This window comes from Diabrotica undecimpunctata, chromosome 9 (genome assembly GCF_040954645.1).
Source record: "Diabrotica undecimpunctata isolate CICGRU chromosome 9, icDiaUnde3, whole genome shotgun sequence".
Classification (NCBI taxonomy): Eukaryota; Metazoa; Arthropoda; class Insecta; order Coleoptera; family Chrysomelidae; genus Diabrotica; species Diabrotica undecimpunctata.
The window spans coordinates 24502169-24520269 of record NC_092811.1 but is presented as its reverse complement, the minus strand read 5'-3'; the positions used below and the strand labels follow the sequence as shown (position 1 = coordinate 24520269).

General features: G+C 33.6%; 2 protein-coding genes across 2 annotated transcripts; one reads left to right on the top strand and one right to left on the bottom strand.

The window, feature by feature from the left end:
- Nucleotides 1-4296: 4296 nt before the first annotated feature.
- LOC140450470 (uncharacterized) lies at nt 4297-6566 on the top strand. Its single transcript, XM_072544113.1, is given in 4 exon segments — nt 4297-4458; nt 4611-5295; nt 5298-5475; nt 5477-6566. Coding segments are annotated over 4 exon segments (2040 nt in total). The 3' UTR covers nt 6492-6566.
- A 903-nt stretch (nt 6567-7469) lies between these two features.
- On the bottom strand, nt 7470-17709 carry Rcd5 (microspherule protein Rcd5). The gene is made up of 6 exons (XM_072542963.1): nt 17510-17709; nt 17371-17455; nt 16846-17319; nt 16282-16590; nt 10940-11157; nt 7470-8432 (listed from the first exon to the last, which is right to left on the bottom strand). The coding sequence occupies exons 1-6, from the start codon at nt 17608-17610 to the stop codon at nt 8225-8227; spliced, it is 1395 nt and encodes a 464-aa protein (XP_072399064.1). The 5' UTR covers nt 17611-17709; the 3' UTR covers nt 7470-8224.
- Nucleotides 17710-18101: the final 392 nt, after the last annotated feature.

Genomic DNA, 18101 nt, shown 5'->3' with positions numbered 1-18101 from the left:
TGTTGTTTTTATCACCCAGCTTTTCTTAAAATGTATTGAATTAAACAAGGAGTAAATTAGTGTCAACTTTGCCTACTATTAAAATACTTTAAGAAGTTTATTAAATAAATGTTTAGTACCGCCGTTCTTTCTATTACTATGAAAAAACAAAAATAAATTCCCAAATCTCTGTATCTAGTAAGTTTAATTTTATTGCTGTGAGTGATAGCAATTCCAGAATTTTCTATGGCCATGATCATTGGCGTGTATTTTTCTGACAGTCCAACCAACAATAATTAACTGATTCACTTATTGCTCATAGAAGGAGTTTTCAAACTGCGTACTATATGAGTTGATAGTGGATGTGTTGTTTGCACAATGCCATGGTTGTCAATTGCTTAAAGTGCACTATACCAATAGAATATTTGTTTAAATATTTTGCATATGTTACCTTTTCGAAACAAATGTGTGTGAGTCCAAGAAAAAATGGAGCAATCGTTATTTTATTTCACTTTAATTCAAATATGAAAAAAAATAATTTTGAAAATACAACTAATAAACTATACACTAATTAGAAATCCTCTTCTGCTGGGTCAGCTTGCTCTGTTGTAGGCCATGTGACAATATGGGACCAATATTCCTTTTTTTTTTCTACTGGAATATACACCAACAGTTTCTTTAAGACTTCAATTTTTTATGATTAATAGGCAATTTGCCGGAATATGCAGGATATGAAACGCAGTAAGGAAGATTAACTCTGCTTTCTTGTATTTTGGCTAATCCAAAACACTCCTGGATTATTCCATCAATAAATGGAAGTGCAGTTACTTTGCCAGGAGTTTCCTTAGAATATCGAAACTCATAGAAATTGCTGACTTGAAAGGAAACTTTTTTATCAGTCACAATGTTCTTGCCATGGCTTGATATTGACCAAAACTTGCTTCTTATAGTGTTGTGGCCACCATTTTTTGAAGTCGACTACTTTCGTAACACCGACTTTGTGAACACTAATTTTTTTACTTTTTGAAGAAGTCTCAATGAGAGAGATATATATATATATATATATATATATATATATATATATATATATATATATATATATATATATATATATTCATCATGAGAGTATATTCTATCATGTCTCCGTAGTTTTCTTTTCACAATTCCAAAATCTCGATCACATTCATTAAAAGAATGTCCCCTCATTGGGAAGTAATGTGTGATATTTTGAAACCGACCACTTGATGTTAGCGTTAACAAAAATCGCACTACGGTGCACATCGCAAAAGATACAACTCAGTTACCGTTAAGGGTACATCAATGAAATTGACATTTGGACCTTTCAATGATTCTCCTTCTTGGTATGAATAAAAAAAGGCTTTGTTGTTCTTCATATCATGAATACAAAATTCATAAATCAATAGCTGCCTGTAGTAAAATACCTCTTGCACAGGAATATGGGGAAGGGGCAGATTCTGCATGTAGTCGATTTTTATTGCCATTACATCCTCTCTTTCTCTGCACATTCTGCTTATTTCATCTATTTTTGCTCAGCTACAGCAACCCTTTTAGCATTTTCATTTAAAAATAGATCTGCTATCTTTGTTTTTAAATTTTCACACAGTGAACACACATCCACCTGAGGTTGGCCAAACGGAAGATCGAAATTTTCTTTCATCAAAGAATCCCTACAATAGACACAAGAAAACTTAAAGAACCTAAAGTAAAAGAATGCCTCCAACACGAACTGCATGTGAACTGCAACAAATTGAACACAAACACCAATGATATTGACGAGTACTGGAATCGACTAAAAGATTGTCTACTGGAACCCTGTAAAGAAATACTAAAGACTTCCTCAAGGAGAAAAGAGGAATGGATGAATGACGAGATACTCAATATGATGGAACAACGGAGACAATTTAAAAACAAGGATAACAAATACAGAGAGATAAACCACGAGATTAGAAGGACGATAAAGCAGGATAAAAATACTTTGAAGAGCAATGCAAAGAGATCGAAGACCTTCAAAATAAATATGATCTGTTTAACCTACACAAGAAAGTCAAAGAACTGGCAGGACTAAGAAAACAAAATCCCACTTGTGCAATTCTGGATAGACACGGTACTACTATAACACATACGGACGAGAAAATACAAAGATGGGCAGAATATATCGATGAATTGTTCGATGATGAAAGAGGAGATCTGGAGCACATAGAACTTACGTCAGAAGAAATAGGTCCATATATTACAAAAGAAGAAATATTGCACGCATTAAAAACAATGAAGAGCGGGAAAAGCCCTGGACCTGATATGCTTCCTATAGAAATCCTAAAAATTCTAAATGAGAAGCACATTGATGTTTTAGTGACACTCTTGAACCAAATTTATAGTTCAGGCGTATTACCCAAAGAGTGGTTAACATCTATTTTTATTTGTCTCCCTAAAAAGAAAAACGCAAGAGAATACAGCGATTACCGCACCATTAGCTTAATGTCTCATACGCTAAAGTTACTACTTAAAGTCATCCATAACCGAATATATCACAAACTGGACATAGACGTTAATAATACACAATTTGGTTTTCGCAAAGGCCTAGGAACACGTGAAGCTCTTTTTTCACTTAATATACTAATACAAAGATGCCTGGACGTCAATCAAGATATATACGCATGTTTTATTGACTATAATAAAGCATTCGATAAAGTACGACATAAACATTTAATGAATGTCCTGAAATCAAAGAAGATTGACTACAACGACCTCAGGATCATATCAAATTTATACTATAAACAGCGAGCAAAAGTACGTGTTAACGAACAGCTGTCAGAAGAAATTGAAATTAGATGTGAAGTAAGACAGGGATGCGTATTGTCGCCAATTCTTTTCAATGCTTACTCCGAAGAGGTCCTGAAAAAAGCTCTTGAGGGTGAAACAGCTGGAATAAAGGTAAATGGAGTTCCCATTAACAACATTAGATATGCGGACGACACTGTGATCTTAGCCGAAAACATTGAAGATCTTCAGAGACTGGTGACCAGAATAGCAGAGTATGGAAAAGAGTATGGTCTAACAATGAATGTCAAGAAGACGAAATTTATGAGAATATCGAAAACTCAAAGAAATAACGAGAATCTTCTAATAAACGAAACCAACGTCGAACAAGTGGACAAATATGCATACCTGGGAACAATGATTAACTCCAAAAATGATTACAATCAGGAGATAAAAATAAGAATAGAAAAGGCTAGAGCAAATTTCAACAAAATGAGAAGAGTTCTATGTACCAGGGATTTAAAACTGGAACTAAGAGTTAGGTTGGCGAGGTGCTATGTTTTTTCGACTTTATTTTATGGAATGGAATCTTGGACCTTGAATGCGACATCAATGAAAAAACTGGAATCATTTGAGCTGTGAAGAATTCTGAAAATATCATGGACAGAACACGTCACAAACAAAGAGGTTCTGGGAAGGATGAACAAGGAAATGGAAATTTTAAATTCAATAAAAACAAGAAAATTAGAATATCTCGGACATATTACACGTGGAGAGAAATACACCTTGCTCCAACTGATTATGCAGGGAAAGATCCAAGGAAAGAGAAGCATAGGGAGGCGTAGAATGTCATGGCTGCGCAACCTGAGAGAGTGGTACGGATGTACATCAAATGAACTTTTCAGAGCAGCCGTCTCAAAAGTCCGAATAGCTATGATGATTGCCGACCTCCGCCGCGGAGATGGCACTTGAAGAAGAAGATTATCTTCAAACCTGGCTAAATTAATAAGAGTGCTGCGTATATATACAAATACATTATTCGAGAATCATCTGGATTAGTGGAATAGTGGTATTTTCTTTTTATTTATTTCTTCTTTTAATATTGATAACCAGATCCTTCTACATTATGCTGAGGAATTTGCCAATTCTGTAATTCTGTACTAATTTGTTTGTTAGGATAATGGCTATTCCAATATTAAGCCATATTATGACATGTTCGAATTTAATAAAATACGCAATAATAAAGAATACTTTATTTCCTCCAGACATTAAATTAGCGGTAATATTAACGTGCTACCTAAATAAGTGTATATATACTGTATTGTAATTAAATTGAAGACCTTGGGACCAGAAGGGGGCAAGCCACAATTTCATCAATATTGAGTTAAAGTAGAAATCGCCCACTTTAAGACCGTATTAATGTCCCGAAGAGAAAATTTCAGCTTTTTTCTTATAGATGGCGCCGCTGTAGTTAAGTCCCGTTGTGTCACCATTACTTTATTTTTCAACATAACGAGACAAGCCACAGTAGCAATCAACATGGCGGCGGAACATTTCCGTGCATGTAAACGGAAAATAGACTTTTCTGAGTTTGATTCTGATCACAGTGACCAAGATCCATTTTTAAATGAAAGCGAAGATGACAAAGACTATACAGTGTCCGGAAATAGCAGCGATTCGGAAAATATCAACTTAAAAATGGTAAGTTTATTAAATATGTGGCTTGTCCCCTTATGTTACATTTTTCGAACCTAAAAACATTAGGATTTTTCTAGAGGTTTTTTGTGGCTTATCCTGTTCTAAAGGTTTTTTGTGGCTTATCCCTTTTTAGTAAAATACCTATTTTATTGTAGGAGAATGAAGAGGTTTTTACCCCACAGACTTCTCGAGGTGTCTTACCAACTCCAGAAAAGAAGGCGCCTTCTAGATGGAGACACAAGAATACCCAACGGCATAAAAAAATTAAGCGCAAGACTAAAAGAAATCTAGGTCACGAATATATAAATACAAAAGGGAAGAAAATAGAACCAAAAAAATTAGTTGCGCCTTGCGGTTGCACAAAACAGTGTAGACAGCTTTTGGCAGGTAAGGAAAATGATATATTTAATGCCTTTTGGAACCTGGGTAATTATGACAAGCAAAATATTTACCTCTTCTCAACTATGACAGTAATTCCAAAGAAGAGAAGTTACCCAAAGAAAACAAAAGGAATTCATTCGTCCAGAAATGTATCAGTTAAATATAGAGTCAAAGTAAATGGAGATGAAATTGAAATTTGTAAGAAAGAGTTTCTTGCCATACACGGCATTTCAAAAAAACGTATTGAAAGACTGGTTCACCAAAATAAAGAAGGTGCGTCTACTCCAAAGTCAGATGAAAGAGGTAAGCATGACAACAACAACAAGAAAATACCAGAAGAACACTGTGAGTATGTTAGACAGCATATTAATTTGATACCAAAATACACAAGCCATTACAGCAGACAAAAAAACCCAACAAAAGTCTACCTAGATTCCGATATTTCAATTTCCAGTTTATATCTGAGTGGTGCCGCCAAAATAATTTTGTGGCAGTAACCCAAGACAAATATAGGCGCATATTCTGCTCAGAATTTAATATAGGCTTTAAGTTACCTAAGAGCGATACTTGTAAAGTATGTGATTCAATGAATGTGAAAATTAGTAATGAAGCTGACATAGAAATTGCAAAGACTCTGAATTGATTTGGAGTTACATCAAAGACGTGCCCAGGCCATGCAGGATCTAATGAAAAAGGACACAGAAGAGGCTAAAGCCACGGGAAATACAATGGTTATCAGCTTTGACCTACAACAGGCAATGCCAGTGCCAAATTTAACAGTGGGAGCAGCGTTCTATTTGAGAAAGGCATGGGTTTATAACCTCGGCATCCATGACTGTATTAGTGGAAAGGCCTTCATGTACATGTGGCCAGAAAACATTGCCAAGCGAGGTAGCGATGAAATTGCCAGCATTTTATATAAACATTTTCGAACTAATAGACCCACTGCTAATAAACTTATAGTGTATACAGATAACTGCAGCGGCCAAAACAAAAATTGGTCTCTAATTTGTTTATGGCAACAACTTACTATAGAAGGCATTTTCACTTCTATTGAGCACAAATACTTGGTAGTAGGGCATACGAGATTACCATGTGACCGTGACTTCGCAGTAATTGAAAAGTATAAGCGTCATCGATTAAAACAAGTGTATACTCCAGACGATTGGTACGAAGCAGTGAGAAAATGTAAAAGAAAAAACTGCTTTGAGGTAATTGTATTGAAACAATCTGACTTTTTTTCTTTTAAAGAACTCCAAAGCGAAATTACGAAAAAAAACCATACAGATGACAAGGAAAAAGTTAACTTTTCCAAAATATCAAGTTTCAAGTTTTCATCTGAACAACCTAACATAATGTATATAAAACATCTTATAAATGAAGACTATAAGGCAGTTAATATTGGAAAGAAAGGTATGAGGAAGTCAATTTTACTTTCCAGGGATTTGAAATCAAAATACAGTGAACCTATTCCACTAAATAGAAAAAAAATTGAAAATATTTCCCAGCTGTTACAGTTTATTCCACCAGCTTTCCTAAAATTTTATGAAGAAATTGGTGCCTGCCAACAGATTCTACCAGGTACTGATAATGAATCACTGGAATATATTGAACATTTCGACGACTTTTCGGATATTGAAAATATTGACAACTGAATATATTATTTCATTGTTGCATTTTATGTTCATTTTTTAGAATATATTTTTTTGTTCAAAAGGGGATAAGCCTCATATTTTTTCAAAAAATGTTCAAAACTCAAAAACCGTTCAATAAAAATTTTTGTTACTTTTATTGTGTATTTAATAACATATTTCCAAACGATTGTGGACCTTACTTCCGAGAACAATGTAAAATTTGGATTTCAGGATTTGAAAATAAGTTTAAAATGACGTTTTCTCCAAAATAATCTTTTGTGGCATGTCCCCTTCTGGTCCCAAGGTCTTCAATTGTAACTTGTATTAAACGACTTGTTTCTGGTACAAAACACGAGTCTTTTTGATATTTTTATAACTACATCGAACACTTTTGAGCAAAAAAAATATATAAACAAGTGCTAAAAAAACTGAAAAACTAACGAAAAGAGCGAAAAATGATTAAGAATTTGTGGAATGTTCATAATGTGATATTGAATTTGTGAAATTTTTCAAAATATATTATTAACTTTTAATTTAAACGAAAATTAAAATATACATTAATATGGTACCAACCAGAACCCACAAAAAGGTGTTTAAATTTGATTAGTGTCTAAAAATAAACTATCGGTCATTTTTACAGCTATTAATGTCATTTCCTGGTCCTCAAACTTAGTTAGCTGGTAATTTTTGTTAGGCCCAGACGTGGTCGCCATTTTGAGGAAGGGTTAGTATGTCGCCTTTTGGTTAAATCTTGAATCATCGACGTTATGTTATTTTTAATTTTTATAACATTAAAATGTAAATCAAGTAAGTAAGGATATCACACGTTTGTTATTTACCACAGTCAAAATGTTGCCCCTTTTAATCATTAAATAAAGTGGGATTACTTACTTCCAGGTTTCACTGATGATGGTCTGAAAACATTTTTGAAAATTGTATTTCTTTTGGATATTTTTATAATTTTATTAATTTTACAAATACATATAACAATTACACCGGAAGTTCTCAATTCATTGAAGTTATTTTAAACTATAGTATCCTGTCAACCACTGGGAATATTACCTTTATAAGATATACTCTCAACATTTTGCTACTCTTGCTAGACCACAACCATTTAATACCGCTTCCTCCTCTCTCGCTCTCTCTATATCTCGCTCTATATCTATCGCTCTATATATCTCTCTCTATCTTACTATATATTTATATCTAACTCTATATCTCTACTTCAATCTATCTGTCTCTTTATCTCTCTCTCTCTCTCTCTCTCTCTCTCTCTCTCTCTCTCTCTCTATCTTACTATGTATTTCTATCTCTCTATCTGTATATCTTTCTTTATCTCCCTATATCTCTCTTCCTCTCTCTTTCTGCTCTTCATCCTGGGAAGAGTCTTAAATGATTGTACAACTTGTTTTCGTCTCATACTGAGTGACTGTTGGGTGGACCGAGTAGCTTAACAGTCATTCTTGCCGGTCCCAAACCCGGATAAGGAAGGTTTAAGCGAAAGGCCAAAAACCTGCCATTGTAAAGAACAGTCTGTTCTGAGAGCTGCAAACGAGTTTCCTCTTCTTTCAATCGCAAATTTCTAATACGCTCCAGGTGTTTTCTATGAGCAAAAATAACAAAAACAACTATTTCATTATGAACATTCCAAAAATTGTCTGTTTTAAACCTATATATAAAGAAAATATAACGCTCAATAAACGGTTAACTGCAAAAATTGATCTTTTTTGAGTAATACTAATCACTGAAGTAACTTATGACGGTAAGCCGTATCTAACAGATTCGTTATGAATAGATCTAATCAAATCTTGGTTAATCGAAAAGATGAACCTTAAACAAGCTATCTCGACGACGGCATTATCGTAGAGACGAGTTTTGTTTCCGGCCGTGATCGGTCTGCCATCAACGAATATTGGTCGTTTGCCTTCCGAGGATAGATAAAATTCTCCGGTGTTTCGTAACCTAAAAGCATGTTTAAATTAATGTAACACAATAACAAATTGTTACAGTGGACAAGTTGAGCAAAATATATCGCCCGCCATTCTTCCCTAGGTGTAGTAGCGAAAATAAACTCTAGTATTCGATGAAAAGTGAATCTAAATGGAGTGTGTAAGGTTTTAGCGAAAAAACGGTAGCAATGAAAGCATATAACCAGACATACACTAGTAAAGAAACGTGAGATCTGGATGCGCAGTGGCGAAATTCGAAAAAGTGGGGACAGTTTGCCGATTACGTTAATAAATTTAACAAAAGTGCAGGAACGTGTTGCTACAATGATAAGTATTTACGTAGGTACCACTGAATAATTATTATTTTTATCAACTATAAAAAGAATTGATGACAAAAATCATCAAGTCTGTCAAAAACTGTTTTCTCCTCCGTCAAAACAAACAAGGACATCAAAAATGAACATGAAACCATTTGATGGGAGTTTACTTTGTCACACTATCATTCATTTTCACATAACGGGAAAATAGCACCATCGATGAAATCTATTTGCATTCTAGTTACACTAAAGAATGTAATTGAAGTACTGCAAGCACAGGTCTTCGAAAACCTGTTTCGAAGGGACAAAGGCTTATAACTGTTGGTGTTAGTAATAAGAATGGTTTTGCGAAAGATTCCTATCTCAGGTGGAAATCGCAAACTAAAAGTGGAGACAACCTCAAGGAAATGAATTTTGAAAACTACAAAAAGTGGTTGATAGAAAAATTAGTGGCTCTTCGCTATCTGGGGTAGTGTAATAAATCACAGCAAAAAGATCCTAGTCAAAAGTCATTGAAAAATCCTATTCAAAAATTTCATCCTATATAAAAGATACTATTCAAAAAAGGAGATAAAAAAAAGCCAGAAAACTACAAAGGTATAAACTTGTTAAATACTACGCTAAAACTTACAACTAAAATTTTACAAGTGCTAATAAATCAGAGGATTAAGTTTAGCAGATGAACAGGGTTTTCGTAGTGAAAGATCGTGTACAGATGCAATTGCTGTGTCTGATTGACCTAAAGAAAGCGTTTGACAGAGTAAGACTCAAAGATGTAATCCATAATCCAGATCTTCTGTATAATAGAGAGGTTCCCCTAAATATTATAAAAAGATCGATAACATCTACCAACAAATGGAAGTCAGAATAGATGGACAACTTACAGAACCTATAGAAATAGGCAGCGGAATAAGACAAGGGGATTCATTGAGCCCCATGCTCTTCAATTTGATCATGGATGAAATCATCAAAACCGTTAACAAAGGACGAGGATACAGGATGGGAAACAAAGAAATCAAAATACTCTGTTACACATATGACGCAATATTGATAGCCCAAGATGAAGTTAGTCTGCAAAGACTGGTCCACAGATTTAACATAAGAGCAAAAGAATTTAATATGACAATCTCATCTCAGAAAACTAAAACAATAGTAGTCAGCTAAGAACCAACCAGGTGTAAAATAGAAATTGATGGCATCAGTATTGAACAAATAATGGAAATAAAATACCTGGGAATGACACTGTCTAGCTATGGAGACCTGGACAAAGAAGTGAGAGATCAAGTACAAAAAGCTAATAGACTGGCAGGATGCCTTAACAACACTATATGGCGAAACAGACACATTGACTTTGAGATGAAGTCAAGAATTTATAAAGCCAGTGTAAGGCCAACAATGGCATATGCCTCAGGAACAAGACCCGACACAGCCACAACGCAAAGGCTACTGGAAACGGCAGAGAGGAGAGTACTGAGAAGAATTACAGGAAATAAGCTGAGAGATTGAAAGAGAAGTGAAGATATTAGAAGAAAATGTAACGTACAGTGTATAAATGAGTGAACACAAAATAGAAAAAAAGAATGGAATAACCACATAAGCAGAATGGAGGAGACCCGTGTCGTCAAAATAGAAAGAGATAAGTCACCAATTGGCAGAAGAAGTATCGGACGACCGCGCAAAAGATGGAGTGACAACCTTCCATAAAAGTATTAATCCGCCAAAGAACAAGCAGAACTGCTTATAAAGAGGAAGAAGAAGAAAAAGATCCTAAGAAAACGAGTCTCGTTATCCCCATATCGTCCAATTAAGTCTGCACCATTAGGAAAGGTGTTAAAACATGCAGAACTTTTTATAAAGCCTAACTTTTTTTCATAAAACTAAAAATAAAAAAGTTTCCCATATGGTGCAGACCTAATTTGACACATTGTATAATAAATTATGAAATGTACTTAAACTAACCCTACACCTAATGGTTCTTTGAGCTTATTGATTAGATAAAAATTAAGTCGTTAAATCAATGGGCATTAATATTCAAAGTGGTAGTTACCTTTTGAAACAGGTTGTTAAAAAATACTTTTTTAGACAGATTATTCCAAAAAAACTATACTAAGATCTTTGTGGAAGAAAAATTTTTGTAAGAGTTGTAAGTTAAAGGATACAATGATAGTAAATCTGTACATAAAGGGAGATGAAACTAACTTACCTTAAAGTACCTTGTCGCCTGGAAACTTTATGTGCCGGTCCTTCAAGAGCCAAGTCAATATCAACAACATGCCCCTTGCCCGATCTTCCAATACTGATTTCTCGACTTCGCATTAGATACCTAACCATTCTTCCTCGAAGAACGGCTAATGTTTGGTTGTCTAAATTGCCGGGACATATTCCTGTTACGCTGTCAACTAATACGTTCCATCTACCAATCTGTAAAGACATTTCGTTATTGTTCAAACTTAAATTTTACCCACTCTATAAAACGTCCCAACAAGGATAACTTGAGCTAACTCAATAAAGCAGTTAACATGATACAGTCCCCTTTAGTTTTATTTAAAGAAACCCTCTAGCGATGGCACGAAACCAATGTATAACGTCTAACATCTAGTGTTTTGGTCCTTCGAGCCGGATGTAATCAGTGTTTTGGTTTTACTCAAAAGTCGTAAAATTAATTTAAGTAAAAGACATTTTTACACAAGAAGTGCTACGTATCCTCTTATCCCTGTCGATTCACCCGCATTCCTAACTATCAATAAGAAAGAAGACGCCCTGAAGAGTTTTTCCTCCTCGTCAATCTAAGTATTGTCTTATAAAATATTAAATTAGGCTACCACAATTAGGAGAGAAAATTAAATGACCCTTAAAATGATGTGCCACTTGAAGTCCATTCCCATTTAAAATTTAAGATAAAATAAAAGAGTAACATTTACCTTTGCTAAGGGGTTGAACATTAAGGTGTAAATATACTAAGAGTCTCTGCTTAAAAACAAAATTGACTTATCTTTCTGTTAAGTTATTAAATTGTCATCTCATCAACATTCTACATCATAATCTACTACAAGTCACACATATTTTTCTGCTCTGTTAATGACGTACAATTTAAGTGATATTTATTAGTGATTAATGTGTTGTTTGGTATCAGAAAACCCGTAAAAGTTCAGACCCTATTAATCTGTAAGTTATTTTTCATAATTATTAGTGAATGTTCCAGAAATTGCATTTATTTGCAATTAGAAGCACATATTCTCCTAATTGAGTTCAACAAAAACTTAAGTACTCTTCATAAAAAGTTATCAGTACTTCTACAAATAATATATTTAGAAGATAGGCCAGTACTTGATCTAAAATTTTTTAAATATGTCATGCACAAAATGTTTGTTGGATGTCAAGGGTGGTGAATATTGGGTTTGTGATGGTTGCAATCAGAATATTCATCATCAATGTGCCAATCTGACAGCATCAGAAATCAGGGTGTTGGAGTTGAAGGGTAGAAGAGTCCTTAAACTTTTTTGCGAATCCTGTGAGGAGGGTATTAAAATGATTCCTATGATGAAGAAGCAAATCAGTTCTCTTGAACAAAAGATGGAACAACTTATTGATAAAATTAGCTCACTAGAACTGCCTAGAGATAACAAAGCCACAGATCTTGACACCATCATCCAGGAAGTGGAGGAACGTAAATTCCGTGAAAATAATATTATTATTTATAACCTCCATGAAACCAACTCTAGCACAGCACCAGCAAGAATTGAAGAAGATATGAAGAAAGTTAAACAAACTTTAAGCGTGATCAATCCCAATATTCAAGTTAAAAAAGTCATTAGACTTGGTAATATCAAGAATAATATGTCACGTCCACTTAAAGTAGTCCTTGAAAATAAGAATGTAGCACTATCAATTTTAAAAAATAAAAATAAACTTGCTGCATCCAATATTAAGATTAGCTCCGATTCCACCTATCTACAGAGAAAATACCTTAGTGAACTTCGTACTAATTTGGCAGATAGGGTTTCAAAAGGTGAAGAAAATCTTACCATTAGGTACATTCGTGGCGTACCAAAAATAGTAATCCAGAAAAAAAACTGAATTCCAGGGATACCTCCCACATTATGTCTAATGAACTAACAGTATATTATCAGAATGTTAGAGGAATTAGAACTAAGCTTGGTGCTCTTGAAGAAAGTGCTGCTACAACTGACTATGATGTGCTTATATTTACTGAGTCGTGGTTGTGTGATGGTATCAGTAGTGACGAATTGGGACTTTTAGATTTTAATATATATCGAAAAGACCGCTCTCCATTAACTAGTGTTAAAGTAATTGGAGGGGGTGTCCTTATTGCAGTTAAAAAATGTTACTCATCGAGGTCTATTCTATTACCACATGCTCACTTGGAGGAACTGTTTGTCGAAGTTTGCACTCTGAATCAATGCTATATACTTGGTACAGTTTATCTTCCGCCTAATTCAGCCTTAATATGCTATGAGAATCATTGTATTAGTGTAGAATCTGTCTGTAACAATTTTCCTGAACACAAGTTCATTCTAACAGGAGACTACAATCTGCCAAACAATGAATGGTACCATGATGAAAGAGGTGTCTTTAGTAATAATAGTAACACTGCTACTGATACTTTAGTTGATACTTTTGCATTTCATAACCTATTTCAGCTCAATCAAATCACAAATTGCAACGGAGTTTTACTTGACCTAGTTTTTGCAAATGATAATGAAAATGTAACAGTTGAAATTGCTAACGATTACTTATTGCCTTGTGATCGTTATCATCCTGCGTTATCAATTTCTTTAGCTATAAAAGATAATATGCCCGAGCTTCAATATGATAGTTTTGCCTTCAATTTTAGGAGAGGAGATTATGTTGCTCTTAACATGTATCTTGCTAGTATCTCCTGGGAGAACGTTTTAGGTATTTGCAGAGATATTAACGAAGCCACGGAACTGTTCTACTCCATATTGCAGTTTGGTGTCAATTGTTCAATACCACGTACAAGATTAAAAAATCCCAAATTTCCTCGTTGGATGACTAATGACCTAAAATTATTAATATTTAGGAAAAAAATTGCTCACAAGATATATAAACAAACAAATTCTTGGGACGATTATCTACTTTTCTCTTCCTTGAGAACCAAATGCAAAGAACTAAGCAGGTCATGTCATGAAATTTATATAAGTCAAACTGAATCTAGAATTAGTTCAAACGTAAAGCACTTTTGGAATTTTGTTAACAGCAAACGCAAAAATAATGGTCTACCAAACACAATGTTTTTTGGAAACACAATGCTTAATAATGGTGCGGATATTGTTAATAGCTTTGCGCAATGCTTTCAAAATATTTACAGAGCAAATGATGATGATTTAATACAGCCCATCTTAGAGTATGAGAAAACAGTGAGTCTAAATTCTTGTAATGTATCTATTGAAATCATATTTGAAAAATTAGCCAATTTGGACATTTATAAGGGCTCAGGGCCAGATGGAATTCCACCCATACTATTAAAAAAATGTAGATGTACTTTAACCCATCCCTTATATTTTCTGTTTTCTCATTCACTTGACTCAGGTATTTGTCCAAGTTTGTGGAAATCTAGTTTTATTGTTCCTATTCATAAATCAGGTGACAGGAGTAACATAGCTAACTACAGACCAATAAGCATTCTTTCTTCTATTCCTAAAATACTAGAGAGTATAATATGTGACTCTATTAAAACACCTTTATGCAATGTACTAATTGAAGAGCAACATGGTTTTCTTTCAGGTAGATCAACTTCGACAAATCTTTTACTTTTCACGCAATACATATCTGATGCTTTGGAAAGGAGACTACAGGTGGATGCTATTTATACAGATTTCTCCAAAGCATTTGACACTGTGAATCATAAATTGTTGTGTAACAAGCTTAAAACTATTGGATTTACAGGCAATCTGTATAACTGGTTATGTAGTTACCTAACTAGCAGAATACAACTTGTTAAAATTAAACACTTTCAATCTAGTGAGATCTCCGTAACATCTGGTGTTCCACAAGGAAGCCACTTAGGGCCTTTCCTTTTTAATATATTTGTTAATGACATTAAATCTCAAATTAACTCTAAATTTTTGCTATTTGCTGATGATTTAAAAATCTATAGAATTGTCGAAGACGTCTCAGATTGTGAAAAACTCCAAATTGATATTAACAAAATTATGGCATGGTGCAATTGGAACCAAATGAGCATTAATGTTGGAAAATGCCACTTTATTAGTTTCTGTAGAAGAATTAACAACCTCTCTTATAATTACAAATTAGCTGAAGAACCACTGAAGGCTGTCTCAACTGTAAGAGATCTAGGTGTTCAATTAGATTCTAAACTAAATTTTTGCGCTCATTTTGATTATGTGAATAACCAGGCATTTAAAATGTTAGGCTTCATTATTAGAACCTCTAGATGTTTGCATAACATTAATTCCATCAGACTGATTTACATTTCCCTAGTAAGATCTGTTAAGTGATAAGTCCATATAGCCAAGCTTGAAAAAGTCCAAAATAAATTCATTAGGTACTTAAGTTTTAAATTACACAAACCTTTAAGCGACCATTCCTACTCAGAAATTAGAAATACATTAAACCTTCCTAGGTTATCTTCCAGACGGATGTATGCTGATGTTTTGTTTCTTCATAAACTACTGAATTCAAAAATTAATTGCAATGATCTACTGTCTCTAATCGACTTTAATGTTCCCTCTAGAGTTACTAGAACATCTCATAATTTTGCAATTAAATTTCATCGCTCTAACTTTGGTAGGCATTCTCCACTGAGTAGAATCATTCTAAATGGAAATAGAATAGACTTTGATTTGTTGCTGTGCGCTTCGGAAAATGTCTGTAGAATGTGTTTAAAAAAATTTTGTAATTTTATGTGATTTGTATTTGCTATGTGCTTTATATAGTTTTAGTATTTGTTTTTTTTTTCTATATGGCTGCATCGCCAATTCTTTTCATTCATATTTGCTATATCTTTGTAATTATTGTATCACTAGATAATACTTGTAATACTTTGTGTATATATTGAATTGGGTGGTATCCCGTTAATAAATAAATAAATAAATAAATAAATAAATAAATCTCTATTTATTAATTTCCCAAACCTGTTAAGCCAGATTAACTTTAATGTTCCCCATCAAGCTCTATGTTACCATAATGTTATTAATATTCCTTTCCACAGAACAACCTATGGTATTCACAACCCATTGGATAGATACATGGGACTATTAAACAATATTTTCAATATAACTTTAACTCAGTTAAAAAAATCTCTTGCCCTGTGATATGTACATTGGTATTTTATAATTTTGTTCTTGTTATATTTTGTTTTGTTATTGTTGTTTTTTTTTAGTGTGTAAGATTTTTAGTCTCATTTTTTAAACTTTTTGATATTGATTTTATATTATAAGTAATTTCAAGTTTTGAATCCTAACTGTAATATTGTATATTGCAATTTAAACTGTGTATTAAATAAATAAATAAAATCTTGTATGAAAACAATAATCTACCAACCTCATTTTCCAATTGCCTAATTTCTTTCAAATTCCTTCTCTGTTGGAGTTTCATTTCCCTATCCAATTCCTCATCGGCAGGTTCAGTTAGATCGGAATCTTGTACAATTTCCTCTGCATCGTTAAAAGTTACAATTGGTCGAGCTGAGGTAGGAAGAGGTCCTAACGTCTGATCTGGTAGGAGATTATACATCTTAAGACTCTGCCAGTGGCGGAACAAGGAGGCAGCAGTGCGGCCGGTGTAAAATATGGATGGATGTTGAGAAAGGAGTTCTGCAAAAGTTTCTACAGTGGGAGGAGTAGTTGTATTCTGAAAACATAAAATTAAAATAGAACTACTGGAAAAAACATTTACAAATTGTGTATTAAAAGCTATAATTGATCATTTGTTACAATTAGATAGTAACTTTGGAAACTCCCTTTCATTATTTTGTTTAATTATTTGTTTTGATCAAGACAGATAGTTAATTTCATTCTTGTGTACAGAAAATGAAGCTATTATCGCTATTACTTTAACATCAAATAGCAGACAAATAAGAAATAAAATATCTTTTTATATACTTACAGATTTGATAGTACTTAAAATTTTCTCCTCTTGTTGACTCCAAAGAGCTCTATCCTGTACAGCAGCAATCATATCAGGATGAAGATTCCTCATGGCAGTAACTGCTACTCTCGAGACAGCTTGATCATATAATAAAGCGTACCATCTTTGTTGTAATTCTTGAACAGTGAATTTACAGGAAAACTTTGTACCTAAGTGAACAGTGCGCAAATCATTGGTTTGTTGTACTCCAATAATCAAAGCCAAATCATCTACTGGCTTCCATCTTCCCAAGTCTTTAGCAGTGTACTGCCCTCCAAGTCTTCCACTTTTTTTTCCTCGTTTTGAAGAAGCTAATACATTTTTTGACACTTGTTTTCGTTTGTGATCTATGAAGATTTGAGAAGTAGATGGTTGAGGTAGAACAACGGGAGGAGTAGAAGGTGAAGCTACACCAAGTTCTAAATGAGCTGATTGCGTGCGAGATCTACCGCCCTGCAAAGGATTGAGTGCGTTAGAATAGTTTTAAGCAGACTTTAGACTTACCTTTATGTTAGAAATCCCGGGCATCCCAAGGCTGTATTCCACTAGTTCATCGTCGAACTTTTTTCGCTTAATGGAACGATTTGAACTAAAAAGTAAATTGTGACAGTAAACAAAGTTGACAAATTATTGTTAAGCCTACCTTCTACGTCTAGTGACATCGGCACTTTCTCCTAGATGACTATGAGAACTTAAAGTGTACTCATTGCTTTGCAATAAATCTGAATCATGTATTATATTCATTGTTAAAATAAAAAATCATCAATGCCGAAAAAACAAACAAACAATGGGTACATTCCTTCTTATTCTTATTATTGATATTGACGTTTGCCACGACAAGACAAATAACGTTGACATTTGACAATTTGACATGCTGTGTTAATCCTAATCCATGACCGGAGGTACTTACATTATTTAATATGACTATTTAAACAAATAATCATATCAACTGTCAATATAATTTTAAAACCTTATTATTTAAATAGCTTTTGAATGTTATAATAAACTTATACCGACGATATTAAAAATTAGCAATAGCTAAAATTAATAAATAAATAAAATATCCATAATATATAAGAAAATTGTAAATATTTACAACCACGAGTAATTTCTTGTTAAATACTGATTTACCAAAGTTGCTTATTTTTCTAAATGAAAAATATATTTGGTCGAAAACTAAAACTTAGTTTATATCGATTCCAGTCAGGTGGAATTGTGTGATAAAAAATAATTAC